Source organism: Syngnathus floridae, chromosome 11, assembly GCF_059516105.1.
Source record: "Syngnathus floridae isolate MCC-2025c chromosome 11, RoL_Sflo_1.0, whole genome shotgun sequence".
NCBI lineage: Eukaryota > Metazoa > Chordata > Actinopteri > Syngnathiformes > Syngnathidae > Syngnathus > Syngnathus floridae.
The window spans coordinates 4,482,130-4,504,565 of NC_142423.1; the positions used below are offsets into that span (position 1 = coordinate 4,482,130).

General features: G+C 41.9%; 3 protein-coding genes across 5 annotated transcripts in view; 2 read left to right on the forward strand and 1 right to left on the reverse strand.

Moving 5' to 3' along the window:
• The window catches only part of tnks1bp1 (tankyrase 1 binding protein 1), a 41,182-nt gene extending 23,545 nt beyond the window's left edge, over positions 1-17,637 (reverse strand). The window contains exons 1-3 of the mRNA XM_088390064.1: positions 17,472-17,637; positions 17,301-17,382; positions 4,900-5,001 (exon numbers count right to left, since the gene is read on the reverse strand). The gene's annotated coding sequence lies outside the window, so the exon portion shown is untranslated. The remainder of the gene's footprint in view (positions 1-4,899; positions 5,002-17,300; positions 17,383-17,471) is intronic.
• On the forward strand, positions 215-19,235 carry LOC148390425 (RNA-binding protein Musashi homolog 1-like). 3 transcript variants are annotated; one of them, XM_088390069.1, is made up of 14 exons: positions 215-396; positions 860-900; positions 1,435-1,516; positions 1,631-1,715; positions 8,562-8,603; positions 8,986-9,078; positions 13,807-13,855; positions 14,520-14,602; positions 15,067-15,184; positions 15,606-15,686; positions 16,171-16,227; positions 16,712-16,768; positions 16,835-16,989; positions 17,077-19,235. In XM_088390069.1, the coding sequence occupies exons 1-14, from the start codon at positions 236-238 to the stop codon at positions 17,116-17,118; spliced, it is 1,146 nt and encodes a 381-aa protein (XP_088246195.1). In that variant the 5' UTR covers positions 215-235; the 3' UTR covers positions 17,119-19,235. The 3 variants fall into 3 exon arrangements, with proteins under 3 accessions (XP_088246195.1, XP_088246193.1, XP_088246196.1); XM_088390067.1 differs by having other exon boundaries at positions 16,712-16,989; XM_088390070.1 differs by lacking the exon at positions 16,171-16,227.
• A 50-nt stretch (positions 19,236-19,285) lies between these two features.
• LOC148390426 (transmembrane protein 233-like) lies at positions 19,286-20,733 on the forward strand. The gene is made up of 3 exons (XM_088390073.1): positions 19,286-19,747; positions 20,007-20,141; positions 20,232-20,733. The coding sequence occupies exons 1-3, from the start codon at positions 19,568-19,570 to the stop codon at positions 20,247-20,249; spliced, it is 333 nt and encodes a 110-aa protein (XP_088246199.1). The 5' UTR covers positions 19,286-19,567; the 3' UTR covers positions 20,250-20,733.
• Positions 20,734-22,436: the final 1,703 nt, after the last annotated feature.

A 22,436-nucleotide genomic window follows, 5' to 3' on the forward strand; every position in this document is an offset into this window, starting at 1 on the left:
GGGGAAATATTCAAAAGCGCCTTCATGGGCCGTCACGTTGTGATGGGCCAATGACGTGAGCGGAGGGAAACACTAGTGAGAGCGCGCCAATGGCACCATGAATAAAGACAGGCAGGATGGGGGGCGGAGCCTCCCCCCCTCCTCCTCTGTGTGTGTGTGCGTGTGTGTGACGCTCACCACCCCTCCTCCTACTAAGCTCCTCCACCCCCCCCTGCCCCGCTACCCCCCTTTGCTCATGCCCGCCCCTGAGTCTGGAGCAGCAAGCGGCGGAGCTACACTACTGGCTCTCCTCGCCTCCTCTCAGTGCGGGAATACAGCAGCGGAGAGCGGCATGGACACGGAAGGGAGCCCGAGCAGCCTGTCGTCCGTCATGGACAACTCCCCCCACGACCCCTGGTAAAAAGCCTCCGCCTTCGCCAGGCCTATCCGGCCCGGTTCGAGTTCACCTTGGACTTTAAAGTTGAGTTGAGTGCGGGAACGGAGCCGAGACAAAAGACAAGCACGCCGTGTGTGCGTGTTTCTGTGTGTGGGATGGATCCACTAAGCGGAGGAGACGCTCTCTTTTTTATTTCCACATCCATCTTCCTCCGGGAGGCCACATTTTGCTCCAACTTCTGCACCATCAGCGAGGAAAAATCGCTCTCTTTTCAGTCACCCTTCTCGTCCTCTTGGGGATTATAACGGCCCCGCTGGCCCATTGGTGACTTCGCAACATGGCCGATGCTTTCGTCTTAGTTTAATGATGCTATATCGCTCGCACCTACCGCACTTTTCACTTCTCATTTCGCTGCAGTGTTGTGCTTTTCTAGAACACGCGTGTTTCCCTATGTGACTTACGGCTTGTGTTTCTTCCATTCAGCAAAATGTTCATCGGGGGGCTGAGTTGGCAGACGACGCAAGGTGAGATGTCCCGCACGCTACTTTATTCGCACGCACACAGCGGTCGAACGTGTGCGTATTCCACCGAGTTGCAAATCAACTGTAAATAGTTCAGTGCATGCCTTTCTGTTCAATGAGGATCAGCTTTTAGGATTTAGTCTTGCCGAGACACGAGGAGATTAGCGCTGAAAGACACATACAGACACACCGAGCGACTTGTGTCTCGTACGTTGTGTCTAATATGAAACGATCGATGTTACCTTTACAAGTTTACGCGTTGATGGCCACGCTGGCGTGTTGTTTTGCTTACTGCAGATCTCCGTGCACCCTCACAGGAGCCATGCGCGCAGCACACTGTTTATTCCCGCCACTATGCACCCCCCCGCGCCCCACAATCTTATTATCATAGTGACTGCAATGGTGTCCAAACAACAATTACCATCAAGTGCGACGTTGGTTGTGTATAGGTCCTTAAAGAACTGCTATACGTTGAATGATCACAATAGTATAAATCCTCCATCCTATCATCTCACAATCAAAATGATTATGTTACAGAGGGCTTGAAAGACTACTTCTGCAAATTCGGAGAAGTGAAGGAGTGTATGGTGATGCGTGATCCTGTCACCAGAAGGTCGAGGTAAGAAGGAGGCGTTTGCACCCCATCGTCCAATCACTAGCTTGCACCCGTACATGCTCTCTTGCACTCGGGGGAGATATAAGTTGAGGTTATCTTCTTTATTATCCCTCCCAGGGGGTTTGGGTTCGTCACATACGCAGACCAGGCCGGCGTGGAAAAGGTGCTGGCCCAAAACAGACACGAGCTGGATTCCAAAACAGTGAGTCCCACCTCTTTGACTTCAGTAACTTTTCCGAATGCGTGTTGTGTGTTTTCCCACCTCGGTGCATCTAGCCGCCCACCGTATGGCTTGTAAAGTTGAGGAGTACGATTTGGAGCAGACCCCCCGCCCCCTTCATCCCTTCTCTGCTCATTTCCCCCTCCAAATCCTGGTTCACGGCACCAACATGAAAGCGTTCTTTCTTGGTCTTCATTGCCATGGTTACCTGGGGGGACCTGAATGGGGTCGGACTGGAGCCCCATGCAAAACCTTTGCAGTGTTTACGCAGAGTTTCTCTTTGGCAGAAAACGTTTTCTTGTGGAAAAAAAAAAGTGAGCAAAAGAAAAGAGTTTTAGAGTGACTGTGAGTGACGCTCATTAATGCTTGCTAGTTCAGCTTTAATTACTGGCACTGTTCATGTAATTTCCCCTCCTACACATGAAACATGTGGGCACTCAACAGTGTTCAGAAATGTGTCACACACAACCTACATGTGTGATGCTGTGACACTCCATTTAAATCTGTGTGAAGGCGCGAATGTTGCTGTCTTGGTCATGTAGATGGGCTGTCGTCAGCTTGTGGCCGTTCCTAACCATATGTACAAACATAACAATGGGATGATTGGAAAGTGAAAATGAGTGGCACAGCATGGGCCCAAGGGTGGAGAAAGGTAGCGGTGGTTAGTTGTTGGAGCAAGCCTGTTGCCGGGGGTGACGCCAGCCACTGGAGACAGTGCTGTAAGTACACAGCCTGTTGGGATTTATGTCGCCATAACAACTTCTCGGCTATTTTGCATTCATTAAGACCAACTTTGTGTGTTGTGTGTGTGTGTGTGCCTGCATTTAGTAGTAGGGCTACGGATGGACAATTATTTTGAAAGTATTTAAAAGAAATTGGGTAGTAGCATTTTGTATTTTTGCGTGGAAACAATTTCCAAGCAATTGTAAAGTGTTATTTCAAATTTCAAACCACTGTTGGAGAGCTCATCCATGTGTGTGATGTGATGAGAATGCTTATTTGGAGGAGGAAGCTTTTAAATGCGCAGGCTTGCAGAGCCTTGCTGCTGTTAAACGTTGTCCTCTAGTGAACTAAAATATGTCAAAAACTCGAAACAATTAATTTGTGAGACACAGCCTCAAAATAGTTGGCTGAACGTCTGCGTTTGAATGCAAAAAACAGTTTCGTTTTGGAGTTTTATGGACATCTCAAATTTGTTAACATGAGTGCTACATCTTCACTATTAATATTACTACTTGAGAATAAGTCATGAAATCTAATAGACGTTATATTAGACAATTTATCTGAATCAATATTTGCATTTTATATGCACAGTCTGCCGCTAACAGGGCAGGCAGCCCTCTGCAGTTTGATGGGAATTACATGAAAGACAAACATTCCTTAGTGGAACGGATAAAATTTATCTGAAGCTCAGCCGTCTCTAAATGAAGCCAAGTCTTTGTTGTACAAAATATGAAAAAGAGAGGAGATGTCAACAGAGTGCTGCTGTCTTTTTAAGTTGGCTACAATCGCAGGTGCAAGGTCCTGCTTGACACGGTTTCTTACATTTAATATGAAACATTTACAGTTTTGATAACATCCAGCGTTGTTTTAGAAGATGGTGCCACAGGTTTGATTTTAATCGAGCTCTGAAAATGTTCTGTAGCACGACAACAAATAGGAGGTCGTGTATTGTTTTTGGAGAGAAGTTGTTGCTGGTTAGATTTCCTGCCAGGGCAGAAAATGGCCTCAGGGCAGTGGTGTGCTGTTTTCTGGACACAGGAGAAGGGCACAACTGGTATTTGTTTTCTTGAGGGAAACACTTCACTGGAAGCAGTTAGGGAAAAGAAGAACGGGGTGGGATCTGTTTTTTTCCCTTCCACTTTGTCTCAACGTGGATTTAGTCAAAATTATTTGGAATTCCACTGAGTTATTGCTATTCGTCGTCCGATGCAATATGTTTGGATGATAAAAAGGATCATTTACGCTTATTGGAATACAAAGTAACTAAAGTGCAGTGTTATAGATTTTGTTTTTAGTCCAAATTATTTTGGATTCTACTGAGCTATTGCTATCAGTCGTCCTATGCAATATGTTAGGATGATAAAAAAGGGTCATTTATATTTATTGGAGTAAAAACCAACTAAGGTTCAGTGTTGTTGATTTTTTAAATTTATTTATTTTGCTATTGGCCGTTCGACACAAATGCTTTCATCCGCAGCCGCGCCGAAAGTGCATATGCTCCAACCAGCTGCCGTGCACTTCTCTACTAGTCTAACACCTGGTTAGCAGTGGCTGGCTGTTGGCCCGAGCTGGACTGGAGATTAGCGGTTAATGCTGACGTGGTCAAGACTTGAACAAGGAGGATGGAGAAGGTGGAAGAGAAGAGGAGGGTTGGAGGATTGCTGTAATTAGTATTGATCTGAAAAGCAACTAATCGGATTGAAGGAAACAAACTGGATTGGGCTTCCGAGGTCCATGCGCGGCCTCAGATGTGCGGATAAAGCCTGGACGGGGCTCTGAAGGTGGATCCAGGCACTACATGTGCACGCCACTGTTCACACGATAGCCTGGCCGGGCAAAGCAAAGACCTCATTCGCTTACAAGGGCATAGGGTTTGCTAGATTTGGGTAGGGGGTCCTCATTAGTAAGCTTTGTTAAACAATTACTTGCGCCATTGTCGAGCCGTACAGACTGACGCTGCTGGATCCAAACAAAGTTTCTCGTTATACTTTTGTCTCATTATTTTTTCATTTTAACTGTATTTAACCAGGAAGTTTAAAATAAAGAATTATATTTCAAGGGTGTCCTAGCCAAGACGCAGCAACAAACATAAAACTTGAAATACATTTACAGACCAAACACAGAATTTTACACATTATGAAAAATTGCATATTGTGTAATTTGTGTCAAAAACTCTCCATTTGGATTTAAAGTACCGAAAGAAATTTAACAACTTAGCTTCAAGCCTGTTTGTGGACATAGTTCATGCATAAGGAGCAGAGTAAAAAAAAAAAAAAAAAGCCTGTTTACCCAATGCCGTACGAGCATAGGGGAACGAAAGTAATAAATAATCTTGTGACCAAAGACAATTTCAATTTCCGAGTCAGTATTTTCAATAATAATTAAGACTCAAACATATGAAAATAGCAGTCCTAATATTGTCCTGTAAATAACAGTGACTCACCCTTGGAGTGGTCAGAGCAGGCTTTCCTTGTCGAGAGTATACTTCCAAGTGAATTAATGATTGCTGGACCGTTACCAAAGCTTTCTGCTGCGATTCGACGGCCTGAAAAACAGTTGATCCATAGGACTAAAAAACAATGTTGTCATCACAGAAAATGCTTTAGACAAATCACTGACATAAATAACAATAAGAGGGGACCCGATACAGAACCCTGCGGCACCCCCTGCTCTTTGCAGTTTTGATTGAACGTGATAATACAACAGTCAGGTCTTAAGAAGTTGCTTACATGATACTTGTGGCAGGTGTAGTAGGGGGCGAGTTAAAGCATGGGTATGTACATTCATGTACGTTAGCGCTGTTGTTGATGCTACACGATCAGGTTGCTTGTGTATGGATGTACATACAGTATGTGGGCCTGTGGGGGTAGCACGGGAGCCCTAGTTCCTCTACGGGCCCATCTGTTTTGTACTCTTTGTCCTGTTAATTAATGAAATCAGAGGGGCTGCCTGCTGGGACGACCCCGCTGCACCGCTAGACCGGACAGGCCCACTTTCTCATGAGCCGACTCTATTTTCCAAATGAATGCTTTCTCCTTTCTTTCTGTGTGTTTTTTTTCTTTATTTACTCCCCTCGCTTTATATTACCCATTATGGGACTGGATGGAAGTTTTTTTTTTTTTTTGGGTGCACCGCACCAGGTATTTTATATGCTAGTTAGTTTGAGGTTCCGTTTAAAAAAATTGTTTTTGTTTTTCAGTCTGTTACACTGGTGAACACGCGCTGGGCCATGTGAGGTGACTATTGGTTGTAGATTAGTCTTAAAAGCTAAACTACTAAAAAAAAAATCATATTGCCGTCACTTTGTTGCATAGCTAGAGCACAGGTTGGGTGTTCTGAAGCAGGGTGTTAGTCAGAGCATTACGGGAACACTCAGTTATAACTCTTTTGAAGAAGAATTGCTTTCTTCTTGCAGTGTACATGATTTGACACATTTTCACCAGTTGACCGTTACATGGTCGAGACACTTCTCAAATGCCAAGCCTCTATGTTCAAGATGTGAAGAGCTATTTCTGAGTGTTGCAAATAGTGACCTGGCTAAGCCATTTTACTTTTTTGCTTCTGTGGCCTGTCTGTCTTCCTCAAGGCTACTTCAGGAGTCTTAATAGATGCTGTAGTTTTCATTTATTGTAGCCTTCCTTTGAGTACAGCCAGTTGTAGATATTACATGTTAGATGCATTCTGTTTTCTCACTGAAGTGGAATGATTTTTTTTTTTTAACAGCATGGCATGACTGTAGTAGTCATAGTAGCACTACAATAAGATGCATTAGGCCTAACTCAGTCATAGTTGGTAACCTGCAATCTGTATTGTAGGCTGTGTGTACTGTAAGAGCGCCATATCGTTCATGTTGTTTTACTCAAAACAACACTGGCATTGAAGCATGAATATATTCAGAGATATTTTTCCATCTTATTAAAGGTAACAAGTAATCAAATTTACCATTCATTTATTTAAGATAAATTTAGACCTGTCCCAAACACAAGGTATTAATTTCCGTTAATGTTGTTACAATGAAAAGATACAATTTTTAAAATATTTTTTGGGAGAATAAACAAATGGGGGGTATTTCCTCTTGCCAATAGGATGGATACAAATCGGGGTTTTTTTTTTTTTTTTTTTTTTTTTTTTTATAAACATGGCCTTGTGACCAGTCTCTCTTCCAATTGGGACTTTCTGTTTTTCATTCACATAAGCATACTTATTAACTTACTTATTCTGTTCCCGTGTTTCAACTCAGAAGTACATGTGCCCTTTGCTCCAAGTAGTTACATATTGAATTTGGGTCATTTTGGTCAAACCATTTATATATCGAGAAGGACGGTATATTTGGCGGAAACTGTAAAATGAGCAGTTGGTCGGCACCTGTAATCTTAAAGCCGATAATCCCACGTTAATTATTAGATTTGAATCCTGGAAGGAATGTCATGTGGTCACTTCCCATTGCCAAAAGTGTGCGTCCTTGTCACCTTGCTGCACGCTGTCACTAAGGTCGGAACCAGCTGGAGGTGACACGACGCTTCTTGTCTTTGTCTTACTTGAAGCTGCAAAGTCGCCCGGCAATCCCTCCCAAGGGCACTGCTGCTGCATGGTAGTTAGCCAGCCTAGTGGCCGCAAAGACACTTAAAGGTCCTCCAAGGATATTTTGGTCTGAAGAGTTGGCATCAGAAGGCAGGAGAGAGATGAGTGCATTGTGTGAATATTGAAGAAAAGCTTGCTCGCTCTTGTATGGAGCGCATTGCTCACTTCTGGAGTGCGTGTTGTCTGGCTGTTTGATAGGCTCCTTTTGCTTGCCAATATAAATTCAACGCCTGTGTGAGACACAAGGGCTTTCTCTTCACACATCCAATTATTAGAACAAAGATGGAAGCCTAAGACCTTAATACACTACAAGGTTCTGTGACCTAAAAATCATCTCTTGTTGGCTTGAGTGAGAATAACACAAGATTCCTCGCAAATTTAAAATGCCAGACCGGGCTTTGCATATTTAGCATTATTACAGGCCGGCTCATTCAAAACTCATTTGCTTCTAATTTTATCTATAACCTTGACCAAGCTGCTCACACATTCCAGAGGGGGCAAAATATGGATACATCAAATCTTGTTAATCCTAAATGGAGGTTGTCTGGATTTGTCAGTGTGAACGATCCGTCTGAAAATCGGAATATTACACGCGTGTTCATTTCGGACCCTGGAATGTCATCTTGTTTAGGGGTCAAGATGAATTTGTTTATTAACACACTAGTGAGAATAACATGAGCAGTTGAGCCAATCTATTCATGCCTTAATGTGTATCTTGTTCACCACGCCCGTGTGTTTGGATGTTTGGGGGGGCTTTGCATCAACAAGGGTCTACTATACATACTTGAGCATTAGCATATATTCTATTTCTGGAAGTGTTGCCCTTCATATGCGCTAACTACAGCTTGTTTCTTGGAGAAGCAATCATCTTCTTCCAACTGTAAATTGTAGAAAATTTAAATGTCTAGTTGTTTTAGCTTTATTTGGTATTTCTATTTCCTCGCATGGGTATAAGAATTGAATCAAGAATTGGTGATGTCAAAAGTGGTGTCAAACACCTCCAATATTTTCTCTATTTGAACGGCTGGCACTACAATTTTCAATTGCCAAATAGTGATATCACAATTTTAGAAATGATAATTAGTAGTAAAACATGTTATCGGATTATCTTTATCCATGGAATGGCGGCATGATTTCTTGCATACAAAATGCTTCCTCGCTCGTTATAATAGCTTCATAGTAATTTATGTTTTTAGGCCCATTTCTTATTTAAATTCACAATTATAATACACTGTATATCTACACTAAGAGGAAATCATTATCAATGAGAGCTAATAAGGTCACCTACGGTAATTAGTGTCACATTTTCACAAATGACTAAATGGTTCCTCACATAATGACAGAGTGAGGAATGTCACCCGCTCCAAATCATCAAATACACTCGCACGCCGCTTCAGTAGAACCATAGCCTTCACAGTTTACTAATAAACTGGACTCTGAATCTGAAATTCAGAATCTAAGAACATGTTGCCAATGTGTATATGCCTAAATACAAGACATCTTCCCTTATGTCTCCCTGTACAGATCGACCCAAAAGTGGCTTTTCCTCGCCGTGCTCAGCCGAAGGTGAGTGCACGCGGAAGGCCGAGCCCGAGTGATGTCATGTGTCAGTCGTAATCGGTCAGCTCGGGTTGGTTAGGATTAGTCTCGGTCACATGATGGAGGAGGGGCAGCAATCCACTTGACCAGCCTGACCCTGTGACCCTGTCACCCTAATACACACACACACACACAGACACACACACACACCACCATACTTGTGCACTTATATGAATGGGCACACACAGCATGTGCACATCTGAGCATACACACATCAAATTGAGCTCATGCAGCCTGAGTATTAAGTAAAGGTTTCAGAAACAGAAATTTGATCAGTGAGTAAAAGGACAAAAAAAAAAAGTTGCATTTGTGATTAAAAGAATGCTTTTCTCTTTTTCTGTGCTTCTAGTTGGTCACGCGGACAAAGAAGATCTTTGTCGGAGGACTGTCGGTCAACACCACCGTTGAAGACGTCAAGCAATACTTTGACCAATTTGGAAAGGTGAACTCTTAAATTCTAAGATGCCGACTGTGCACCTGCCATTGGTAACATCCTTTCCTTTGACGTTGTTTCTATGTTTGACCTTTTCTCTGTCCGTCAAAATCGACATTCACGTTAAATTTCTTTGCTTCCTTTACTTCGCCATCTGTCAAACTATCAGTAAGGCGGGTGGGAATAAGGTCAATGTGGTTTGATACAATTAATGATTTGTCTGTTCTTGTCCAATTTTTAATCATATCTCGCTGAGTGTGCTGCTTCTTTGAATGAAATTTGGTGCAAGGCAAACACATGCTGCGGAGACAGATGCGTGGCTAGGGAGAGCGAGGAAGAGGGGTAAAAAAGCAGAGAGGGGAGGGTGAGGGAGATGGCGGGGGACTGAAAGGGAAGAAGCAACCCCCTATAGAGCGAGAGGGAGGGGAACTCGGAAGGGTTGAAGGGCAGAGAAAAGGAGGAATGTTGGGATGTGAGGAAGAAATGTGAGTTTGAATGGGCAGGGAGAGGGGGGGAGACACATACACACCAATCCGATGGGCCAGAAATGCACAAAAGTATCCGGCCTGCGTGCAGTAAGAGGTTGTGTTTTTTATTTTTTTGCGTGCTGTACTTTGGATGGGGGTGTGGGGCGAAGACTCTTTAAGGACTTCAGGCTTTTCTCTTATTAACTTACCAAATGCAACAGCTGCTCCTTTAACCCCCACCCCCTGACACACACACGCACACACACTCACCCCAAATGCATTTTACCCCAAAAACCAGTACTACAGATGCCCTTCCCCTTTCCACAAAAACACACACGCACGCACGCACAACGATCAAGTGCCATGGCTTGTTGCTGTGGTGACCTGCTTTTGCCCATTGTCCCACAGTAATCCAGCGTTGTTGGGTTTTTTTGGGTTGAGAAGTGTGTATTTGCATGAATGGAAAGAGGCGTGTGTGACAGCGGCACAGTTTTGGCTGCGAGCAGAGGTGAGCTTGCATACATTTGTGTAGACAAAGAGGGCAGAACTCGCAGTCAGTGAGCCAACAAATGTTGCTGGAGTCCGTTGTCAAAAAGTCTGCTAAAATTGGATTTTGTTTTGTGCTAGAGGACTATTATGTTGTTTGTTGCACTTGCCCTATGAGTCAGGGCTCGAAGCATATTTAAGGCGCTGATTTGATTCAAATGAAGTCATCAACGGCCTTTTCACCACCGAGCAATTTTTTTCAGTTCTGTAGGGTACACATTTGGGAAAAATGCTAAAATGTGTATATATAGAAAAAAAATTACATATATATATATATATATATATATATATAGAGAGAGAGAGAGAGAGAGAGAGAGAGAGAGAGAGAGAGAGAGAGAGAGAGAGAGAGAGAGAGAGAGAGAGAGAGAGAGAGAGAGAGAGAGAGAGAGAAAGAGAGAGAGAGAGAGAGTATAGTATAGTATCATAGTTTCACTTTCATGTTACAGTTTAACTGGGAAAAAAAAACAAGGAGCTTGCTAGGAACAAATTTCTGTTTTCAAAATGTATTTGGATCAGCCATTGGTGTACATACATGAGGTTATTCTTTCCAAAGTGACATTGCTTATTGTTCCACAATACAGCATTTTCGGTTGTTTACAGGAACTCTGCGTTCATTTTGAGTTTTGTGTTGTCATGAAACCTTCACAATATATTCATTTTTAGCTGATTGTGGCTGTGTAATTTATGACGATAAGTATTGGATCAACGGAGAGGCAGGCTCAGTTTCTTTATAAACCGATATGGCCTCCTGGCCTGGTTTATATACTGCAGTGTTGTTAGTTGGCTTTACAGGTTTTTAAATTCCCCAAAATTAGATTGTACCAATATTGTTAGACGTCTTGTAGGTCAACATGCATTACATATGACACCTGCATGCTAACTCATTTTTCAGGCACTTGTGTCATATGTCACGCTTTTTTGAATGTTCCCAAAAAAGTCCGCAGCTCTGAGACAAATCACTTTACCCCAGCGTTTACACACGCCTCGTACGAGGGACAGCACTGACCTCCACAGAAGAAGGGAACATTTGGGCTGTTTGGACACATGAGAGCGAAGCTGTATCATGCGTAGCGCCAATCCCACAGTGCATTCCTGCTGAGCAGGAGGTATTTGTTGTTTATTATCTGAGCCTGGTTACAAGGTGCAGGTTGGGATGGAGTAGGACTAGCTGTCCTGTTTATTTTCATACCGTGGCACCGCCTCGAAAAGAAAACACAGATTGCACTGCATTTTCTGCACCTCTTTGATGCATTCTGAAGTTTGTTTCTTTAAGTACACTTCTGAAAGCACATCGATACTACTCTGCTTCATCAGAGTGGAGGGAAATGGCTATTCATCCGATGTGTCGGATGTGTGAGTTTATTTGCGGTATCCATACTGAACAAATGTTAGCTTCTAACTTCGAGTCTGTACGTCTGTAGCGGCCATGTTTGTATTCTGACTTAATCCCAAGGTGAAGGCACGACCTAAAAGAGAGTTGAGACTGCATTCTTTCTTTTGCCAAGGCTGGCTGTATGATCCGAGATGTGTTTTTTAACTGGAATTTGCAAGTTAAGTAATTCCATTAAGATTTCACACAGGCGGTTATGGTCCAAAAGAAATCCCTGTTTCAGGCTTTTCATCATTCCTCTCTGAACTCTCTAAAGCACCACAGAAGCAAAATGACTGCTTTAGTAGTACCAGAGAGCCAGTGGAAAAAAAAAAAAACCCAACCAACCCTGGATACACATTAGTCGTCGATAGAGAATAGAGTGGCAGAGATTCAAAAAAAAAATGCAGCATGGACAGGGCAGACGGGAAAAGTTGGGACTCCACTCACCCATATGAGCCAGCAATTAGGAGGCTTGACTGAACACTTTGTCTGCTGGCCTGTTTAGAGAGCTGTCCGGAGAGAGAATGCAAGGATGAAAGAGGGAGATGTGAGGAGAGAGCAGAGGGGGAGAAATGTGAACGCCACACTTCATATTCTATGTTGAACGCTTTTTCTTCACAAAAATAGCTTCAGTTTGAAACCGGAATACTTTTCATGACTACAATTCAGGTGGCCCTCACGTCTCGATCTTCTCCAAGAATGACGCTGGCAAAATGCTGAGTCGTGCGAGACTTAGCTCGCTGCTAAGCCAATCTGTGTCCTCCCACAGTTTATCCAATCAGATTGTCTTACAGCACCCTGGGTAGTGGACATCGGAGATCGTCTTCTTATTAGGTTTGGCAAGGGCAATGGGCCGCCGTAAGATCATACAGTTCCTTAAATGAAATAGTGCAGCGTGATCTTCGGTGGTTTGCTATTTTTCCATCAATATGTCATTTTTGCTTCTGTGTGTGATAATCATTCGGCCTCCGCTTAAAATCAGCATGTCATGCTAACCTAGCATAAGCCGTTCACATGCTAACAAGGACTCAAACTGCTCATGTAACTCTAGTCTTTGGATAACATGGCTTGCAGCTGCCCACTTACTGTCTGTCCGGTTCCCTGGGCTCTCTGCTGTGTCATTGAGTTTGGAAGAGCGGAGAGTAGGGGAGGACAGAATAAACTCAATGAAGGACTGCGGGAGGGAGGAGGGGGGGCGCTGTGTGTGTGTTCGTGCAGGGTGCTATATATTGAGATGGATGGGAGTCAAAGGGGTCATGGAGACTGCAGAAGCAACCTTGCTCCTCTCCGTTAGCATCATCACCACATCTCGCTCGATTGTGTTATGAAAAACAAGCAGACATGGGCAAGTTCAATCTCAAGTGGCGATTGGGTTCATCATCTGTGGGAAGGGTTAGAAATCAGACAGCCTGGTCATGCTGAGGTCTCGTCCACTCACGTTACACTGGTTTGAGTTTCAATGCTGCCACATGAAAATAGGCATGTGATCATTCTCCACTTGCGTCTGTCACCGTGTGACTATGACACACTGCTGTTCGTATTGTTATATTTTTTTTTCGTTTTTAAAAATATGTGGATTTTTGGTCTGGATATTATCAAAATAGGAAACCAATTCCGTTTTATTTGGCCCTGTTTGCAAGCCGCCCTTAAGATCAGACTAGACGAATGGTCTTGACACTAAGGGGCTTCAAAACTTTGCTGCCAGCAAAGGGCTGGTGGGGTGGTGGTTGGGGGTTTGCTGGTGGAAAAGGGGAGGAGGAGTAATATGAATAGGGCAGTGGAGTGAGCGCGAATAGGAAAGTAGAGGGAGAAGAAAAGGAGTGCATGTTGACAAAGCCCCTTGTTCACTCCCTTTCAGATGCAAAATGTTTGTCAGCAAATTTTCCCTGTTCAGTCAAAACTTTGTCCTCTTTTGATCCACACGTTATTCAGCATTAGGGTTTTTCATCCCCCCCTCCCCCTTTTTGTAACGAGGTTAGGGGAGCAGTGTTCTTCTAATTGAAATTCTTTACGTCTCCAAGGCAATTGTAAACTTTGTAGAGAAAGACAAGCAGCAAACGAGAGGATAAAAGAGGGACGAATTTTTGTTGTGATTCTTCATGAAGCTTTCTGGTCGTCATAAGAAGTGTGCATTTTAAGCTACACACACAGCAGCCATCACTTTTTTTTGGACCTCATTCTGTCTTTTCTCCTTTGTCACCTGTCACCCCTCCCCTGTCCCTCCACCCTCTCCATCTGTTTTCCCCTCTTGCTCCAATGCTAAAGAGGGACAATGGCACCCCATGCTGTGAATTGATGTGTGCGTGTGTGTTGATGTCAAAGCCCATCCAAATCTTTGCTTTGTTCTCGCAGGTCGACGATGCCATGCTTATGTTCGACAAAACAACCAACAGACACAGAGGTGCGTTGAGTATCACATACCCACACGTCCACGAATTAAAGTAATTGCTGTGCATGACCTTATAAGGAGTCCTTGTGGGAGACTAGGAGAAAAAAATATATATCCAGGCATATTCATGTGCCTTTCTAGCCTCCTCTGCTCCCTGCTTCATTTATCTCTGTCCTCTCCCAGCGAGGATGAAGTGCTGCGCCCGCTGAGGGTCGTAATAAAGGGTCAGAATGGTTCCAGGAGAGGATGGGACTTAATGAGATGAATGAGGAATAAGGGGGAAGGAAGGGAAAGTAGGAAGGAGGTATAGATGTGGTCGGTGGAGGTTAGTTCAGGTGCGGAAGAAGCACCATATCAACAACAGCTGATTGACAGGGGAGCAATGTGACGTTGGTTTCGTATTGCTGCCTCCCTCCCTTAGCAAAGAGCTGTGATGAAGGGCGAGGACAGCTTTAATGGACGGCCGTCACTCCTGTCCAGTCTATTCCTGTCTGTATGTCATCAGCCTATAATAGTCTTCTTGCTCCTTGCAAGCAAGATCGAGACCCATTTGCTCTACAAATGTATCATCGGAACTGAGAAATTGAATTCATGGAAATTTAAGTCAAAAATAATCTTGATTATATGCATTTTTAGGAAGTCTATGGAATTAAAAGAATGTGTTTGTGTTTCTCAGGCTTTGGTTTTGTCACCTTTGAAAATGAAGATGTGGTCGAGAAAGTGTGTGAGATTCATTTCCATGAGATCAACAATAAAATGGTAGGCAAGAAAAGAAATAACACACATCAACATTGACATCCGCACACAACCCACAACGTAAGGTACAACTGCACAATTTAACCAGGGCTAATAATATTTATCTATATATCGAGTAGTGATAAAAAAAATAAAGCTTCAAATTTGCTTCATGAATCACTTGTATTTCTTGACTCCTATAGATGCCACTCAAATTTCATCACTACAGTGATATTTAGCTTTATCTCGAATTATGAATAAAATTATAATCATTCTTATATTTTACACAATTATTATAACAATACACAACTATACTTTGACTTTGATACTAAACATTGAGTAATAACTCCTTATCAATATCAAACATGCTTTCAGAATATTGCATTCTACTCATCTTGGTTGGATTGTAAAAATATTGTATGCCAAAATACATGTTTTTGTCATTTCATTTTAGCACCACTGAACACATATTCCCCTGTGTGCTATAGGTAGAGTGTAAGAAAGCGCAGCCAAAGGAGGTGATGACGCCAACAAGTTCGGCCAGGGGTCGATCCAGAGTGATGCCCTATGGGATGGACGCCTTCATGCTGGGCATTGGCATGCTTGGTACGACTAAGAACTTAAATTACCTCCGAGATGTTTTGTGCATATACCCTAATGAGGTTAAGCAGCATAGAAAATGCATGGATAGGTGTTTTGCATTCATAATACAAGACTAATTTGGTTAAACTTAGTGTGTGGATTGGTTTTAAAAATACAGTTGTGTAATACTAATGAAAAACATATTTCTTTCGTTTTGTTTGATGTTTTTCAAATTAACCTACAAAAGAAACCATGCTCATGGGGTCACTCTGCAAGAGCACGATGCAATACAAAACAAAAAACATTAGTGTTTAGTTCCCTCTAGAGGACAGTTGGAGTTGTTGCTGTGGAATCAGAAATATAATTTTTGATTAAAATCCAGTTGCACATACTAGCAGATTGTCATCATATCGTCATTCTGTTTTGGTTTTTTAATCTTTTCTAGGCTACCCAAGTTTCCAGACCACCACCTATACCAGCCGTAGTTATTCTGGAATTGCGCCTGGTTATACCTACCAGTTCCCAGGTAAGTGTGTGTGTACACCCTTTTTCACTTTACACAGGCGAGAAGAAAAGCCAAAGGATGCGGGTTGCGGCATGTAGTTGACTCAGCTGCAAAGAGCACTGAGATCATAAAATGTGTTTGAACGACAAAGGCCGTGATACGCGTGTTCCAGTTTAATGCGGATGTGGTTGCTTACGGTCACTTTTAACACTAGTTGACAGAATCTATAAATATCTTCAAAATTCAATGTCTTCAGTTTCTTTTGGATCTGCTCACATCTTTTGCTATGTTTATTTTATCGACTTATGTAACCTTGTGTCCTTTGGCTGAATGGCGCCTCCTCTTCCTATGTTCCCACCTTCCTGCCTTGCCTTGCACACTAGATGTTTTCTCGTGAAACGCTTATGCTCTGTGATCTTGCCTTCATCTTAGTGTCCCGTTGTAGCGGCTTGTGGATGGTGATTGTATTTACAGAGCGCTCTTTCTTGACCTTCTCTGTTTCTAGAATTCCATTTAGAGAGGACCCCCTTCCTGACATCTTCCCACCCCCCTGAGCTGACAGGTCAGTCGGTACCCGATATTTTTAACAGCCCACAGTCAAATCCCAACATTTGACTTCATGCTGACTCAGCAATCATCAACACTAGTGATCAGAGATTCCTGTGGTGCTATTTTGTATCTCTTTTACAATCGATGGGAAAAGAGCTTGACATTTTGGCGCAATTTATTTGGTCGAAAACATCTTACAAAACTGTTCCTTATTTGATTTGGAAGTCAGATTTTATCATAATTATGCATTGGATCCAGTACCTCCAAAATGTTAAGAATCAATGGACAAGGGCACCTGTGTTTATACTGCCCTCTAGCGAACATGACATGTGTTTGCACCTTTCACTCAGAAGCCACTTTCTCCTCAATGTTGTGTTTTAAGAAACTGATGCTGAATTTGGTTTCGGTTTGAAATCTGTTGATGGACTGATGTTTGAGCAGCTGTTTGAGCTTCCTGGAACTTGTTCAGTAAATCTGTCCGTTTCTGTCCCCATCAGCTATTCCCTTGACCGCATATGGACCAATGGCAGCGGCGGCAGCGGCAGTCGTTAGAGGTGTGTATTCTTTTTTTAAACTCGTTGATGAGTGTTTGAGATTGATCTATCTTCCCTGCTGGCTAGGCGCCACCCCTTCTCGCACAGCTGGATTTCTGAGTACCAGCAGCCCTGGACCAATGGCTGACTTGTACGCTGCAGCAAATCAGGACTCAGGAGTAAGCAGCTACATCAGTGCGGCTAGCCCCGCCCCCAGCACAGGGTTCGGCCACAGTCTCGGGGTATGTCACTAATTCTTGTTAAAACTTATACTATATTTTTATTTATTTGGATGCTAACTGGCATGCATTCAATGTGTTTGTCCTCAGGGTCCTCTGATTGCTACTGCGTTCACTAATGGCTACCACTGAGATGACTCAAGTCATTGATGATTTGGGCGCTTCTCTTCTGCTGATGAGCCAATCAAACGCTGAGTGCCCTTTGGCGGCACAACCTGATTGGCTGGCCACAGCTCCGCCTGGCTGTCCTGTGGCTAAACCCACCGACTGAATATCTTTTTAAAAACTGTTTTTCTTTTTTTTGCTGTACTAACCTCACATGAACATAATATCCCAGTGTGTCCTCATCTGGATCTTCATTTGCCCCCCATCAATATTCATTTGAAACTGAGAAAACTGCAAAAAAAAAAAAGGCTCTGGTGAAACCTTTGTCATTTGACAAAGCCGGAGAGGACTATTTTTTTCTAATTTTTATTGTATCTCACCGTGTTATGTTGCTTCATGAAATCCTTGACAGCTGTTTCTGATAAAACACCACCCGGGCACTCTTTTCCTCAAAAATCATTTTTAACATAAAAAGAACAAATCAACGACGAGTCATTTTTCTAAGCATCAAGGAAATACGGAAAAAAATGTATATTTTGATAGTCTTTAAAAAAACAAACCTTTGTAATATTATTATTGACATAATATGATAATCTGTGAGGTATTTTATTCTGTTATTGGTTTTAAAGCAATGTTTTTATGTCTTCCTGTAAGATATTGTACATAGACTTTGGGATGGAAGGGGAAGGGCGGGCGAGGGACTACTGAACCAGCCGGCATGTCATTGGTTGGTTCGCAGAGGGTCACTTCAGTTTCACTGGAAATCATCAATTATGAAATATGTGCTCATCTCACTACTTATTACATAAGAGGAAACAAGACTCATATGTACGTTATTGGCCATTCCTCCACATCATCGACGTGGCGTGTGGCACTGTTGATGATAAGACAAATAATTTTTCAAAATCATCACATTTGAAATACTTTTCTGGTAGCAGCGGCTATGTTCCCCCCCCTTTTTTTATGCCCTAATGGTGGAGAAAGCGATTTCTTGCATCTGCATGAAAACTACTAAGCTGGTGGAGTTATTTTAAACTTAAATCGGAAAAATCAGGGCTTTGTTGGGTTGGGTTGACTTGACTTTTTTTTTCACCATTTACTTTTTAAATTTTTTTTTTTTTTCCTTTTTATGTGTTTACACGGCGAGGCACCGTGAAAATGAATGAAGGATATAGAGAGAAACAAAATGTGGGAAATATCTCAATAATATTCTGTTCTGTTCTCTTCTCACTATTGAAGGTCCACGTGAATGCGTCGAAGTGAGCGTGATTGAGAATTAGCATGCTGCCATCAAAATATGATATGGAATTACTTTTGGCAACCGATGGAGCTTTCCACTTGCCTGTATTTGGTACTGATCTGATCTCCCTGTTCCATTTTGTTGCACTGGTCTCCGCTGCTTCCCTCACATCTCTTATTTTGTATTCATGGCTTTGTGCTCCTCCACATAATTGTTGATTATATACAGTTGCTGCTCCATGTAATCTTGGGTGGAGGGGGTTTGGGCAGGGAACGTGAAATGTAACAGGGTCTGGTCCCAGTCGGCTCTGATAAAGGGTCTCGTTGGAGACAAACGCTGGCTGGAAGGCAAAGTCACACGCTGGAACAAATTCAGCGTGCAAAAAAAAAACTAAACAAAAGCAAAATAAAAAAAACAAAACAAGTGACCTGTTTGTTCAGCCTTGTTTCATGTTGAGCATAGCAAGACACTTGAAGCCACTTCCTCATCCAGCCAGTCATTCCTGTCAGACCATCTGGGACACGACACAAAACTACTGCTGGACACCTACACTGTAACTTTTTAACTTACAATAAAGCAATAAGTTATTTTGTACCTTACAAATGAAAATAGTGCTATTATTGGTAAAAACAGGGGTGTGTGGATAATCTTGCGGCATTAAGATTTTATTTTCAGAAAAAAAAAAGATATATTTTTCTGTGTTGCCACCTTGTTCCCCTTGTATATTGACGATCGTCTTGTGTTGATGTCTGGAACGGGGCCGATGCTTTGAATTGAGCTTGTAGCGCCTTACATGAGGTCACAAAAGATTAAGGTTGACTCAGCCAAGCTTTACAACAATTCTTTTCTTACGCCCCCCCAATATCATTTCAATTTTAAAATCTTAATAAATTATTCCAAAGTATGCGTTTGTGTGGGTTCTGTTATTATTTGTTGGGGGGACTATTTCTTGATGCTGTGGGCACTCTGTGAGGCGCTCGTGTAGACAGTTGTATTTGTCTACTGGATGGAGGCCAATAGGGTCAGTGATCCTCACCCTTCTCTCCTCAGCCGCCCCTACTCCCTCTCTTCTCATGTTTTATGTTACAAGCGGACCGGAATCGTCAACACAAGATTTTTAGATCTGCGGCGTCAAACTTTTCATATCAGGATTATTGGACTATAGAATTTAATAATTGAGAATTTACTCTGAGGTTTTTTGCCTCCTCTGACCTTTTTTTTTTGGTGTTGGTTAAAATGGCGCTTGGAGTGCTTAACCAGCAGGTGAAAAGTTCACTGAGTGAGAGTCAGTTTGGTGATAACAGTTCAACAGAGGAAAAAGAACCACCACTTCGAAGTTACCTCATTTTAACTATGCTCGCTTGTTTTTGTCCTGCATATCCTGTCAACGTTGTGGCTTTGGTCTTCTCTATTATGGTATGTACACGTTTAAAGTCTTTCAGTGTAACATGGATTTCAATGGTTTTATACAAACAAAAAAATAATAGAAATGTGATTAATCTCTTCATTTATTAACTGTACATGTAAATGTATTTATTCATGCTGTCATTTATTTATTTATATATTTATTAGCCACAATGCTTAAGTTATAGTTTTATTTTTTGCAACTCAAACAATGTTCTAGTGCTTATATAACCCAAAATGTTCTAATTATTTTTTCTGGTGACGTCCTCAGTCTAGGAACAGCTATTATAATGGTGACTATGATGGCTCGAGGCGGCTGGGCAAGAATGCTCTCTATGTGGCGATTGCTTCCATTATCATCGGCCTACTCGTCATTACTATCATCTGCGCTGTGCATTTTACCAGTGTAAGAATTTTTTTTAGCTGACATGGACTGCAAGTAGAGATTTTGATTTTTGAGAATAAGGCAACGTGTTTCTTTCTGTTTGTGTTCCAGATGAATCATTTGGTCTGAGGGAATAAAGGAGAGGAACTTTTGGAACACTTGAGCAGGACAAACAAAACTGCTGATTGTAGGATGGCATCCACAACGATTCAAAAGAGCTGGAGGTGCTACATTCACGTTTACATGTGACCTGTCACATCTCATCCTGTTTACCCCCCCTCCCTTCCTTGTAGACAAAACAAGAGTTTTATGTTTATTTAATTTATTAGGCTATCTGATGATGAGCATTGAGTATATTTGGAAGCTGATGGGAATGTGAAAGAGTCCACAAATCTCCTTTTGTTGTTCATTGTGGCCGAATATTGTGTAGACTGAAGACATTGCCTATAGTATCTTATTCAAAATATCAGGGTCGATATTTTATTGACTGAATAGTATATTATATTTTGATAATGTATATACACTAGTGAGAATGAGTGGCCGTGGATAAAACATGAGTACAATATATTATTTTTGTTTCTAATGAGAAAAATAAACTTTGATGATATGAATATGTATTCTAAATTGTATTGTGATAGTGTATTTTACGCCCTGCTGTCAATCAAGACAAAGATTTAGGAACATTTTGACATTATTAACAATTGCTTATGAAAGAAAATTGATCCCAGTCATGCTATTTGATTAGCGTCACACATTCTGGCAGACTAAAATGGCTCCAGTGCCAAACTTGCAAACTTAGCTGAGATATGTTCCAGTAGCCTGATATGTCATATTATATCCTCGACTAAATATAACACATTTCCTGTTTGCTTTTTTCTGGTAGCCTGGACTGTCAGATGGTAAAGCTGATTCTTAACAAGAAGAAAAAGTGACATTCAGGGTGTTAATTGTTTCTTAGATTCATCAAGACTGAGAGGGAAATTATTCTTAAAAACCAAATTTAAAAAAAGGGGAATTTGGTACTGTGAGCAGTTGTTTTGTTGTATTAGCTACCATTAGATGCGATGACATAAAAAGTGCAATCCGTCTCAAGGAAGTAACACTGAGGTGAAAAGTAGCAGAAGCTGAAAATAAGATGAGAGCAAGGATTAGGTGTCTTGACTTTGAAAGCACTTCCCAGATTATGGGTAGAAGTCTGATTTCAGTCTGATAAAATCAAACTCAAGTGTTTTGAGCTGCTCACAAGAGGTTTCTCTTCAGTTATCACCTAGTGAAGTGTCCTCCCACTTTCAAGAAACATGGTCAGACTGTCTTGCTCTAAACCAGCATAGTGAATGTGAAGAATTTTTTTTATTTTGCCCTCAAGTCACCTGAAACATTACAGTTGCACAATAGCTAGTGTGCTGGAAGAGTGCAACTGTGACTCACTGAAATAGGTCAGTCAAGGCAGCTGCTTCCATTAGCACAAGATAGAGCCTTCTTGCAAACGTATCTCGTAACACGTTCCAGCCAGTTTTTGCTCCTACTGGAAAACATGAACTGGGATAACCGTGGAAAGCACTTCTAAAGCGATTATTGATCTGATGTTTCATTGAGTAACTAATATGAATGAATGATTCAGTTCTAATTTTAGGTTTGTCTGTTTATTTGGTGTTTATACTGCGTTGATTATTTATTGTCATTCAGTGAGAAAAAAAACCCAATTCTGTCATAACGAAAGTTCTTTGCATAATATCTTGCAAGTATACCGTATTTATCATTATTATAGTCTCAGTGTCCTCTTGGGCCACATGATTTTCGTTGTATATCCCCGCGCCCCCCTCAAGCTTTGTCAGCAGTAGCAGCAGGAACTTGACTGAATAATAACAGTAATCAATCTCCCATTATAGAAACAGTGTTTTGAATAATAACCCATTACATCATGGAGATGCAAGAAGTCAGGCTTGATTGAACTTTGAGCCTCATTTTAGAGCGATGCAATCAATCAAGCTGAATAATTATCTAAAAACTGCCACCGGTTGAATCAAAACACATACATCTGTTCTGTTGTCTATTATCTGCAAGTGCATCTACTCGACAAAAAGTTACATTGAAAAGAATGTTAAATGAACTTACAGCAATTCTTGTCCCACGTAAGATAAAGCAGTCCAAATAAGAGATGAAAATCTTGTGGTGTGGAGGCCTTCAGCCTTAAAGCATCCACTGCCAGCCATGTTGGGTTCCTCAGGGGTCTCCAGGGAATAGAACCAGAAAGACAACCAGTTATCCATTGTAAACATGATAAATTATATAAATAATTATGATGGGGCGAGTAGG

What these genes read in the sequence shown, in the direction of transcription:
- LOC148390425 (XM_088390067.1), top strand. Translation starts at nt 236, where the DNA reads ATGCCCGCCCCTGAGTCTGGAGCAGCAAGCGGCGGAGCTACACTACTG. An exon ending in CCTGTCACCAGAAGGTCGAG is followed by an intron (nt 1,517 to 1,630) that starts GTAAGAAGGAGG and finishes TATCCCTCCCAG; the next exon opens with GGGGTTTGGGTTCGTCACAT. An exon ending in ACGAGCTGGATTCCAAAACA is followed by an intron (nt 1,716 to 8,561) that starts GTGAGTCCCACC and finishes CTCCCTGTACAG; the next exon opens with ATCGACCCAAAAGTGGCTTT.
- LOC148390426 (XM_088390073.1), top strand. Translation starts at nt 19,568, where the DNA reads ATGGCGCTTGGAGTGCTTAACCAGCAGGTGAAAAGTTCACTGAGTGAG. An exon ending in CTTTGGTCTTCTCTATTATG is followed by an intron (nt 19,748 to 20,006) that starts GTATGTACACGT and finishes TGACGTCCTCAG; the next exon opens with TCTAGGAACAGCTATTATAA.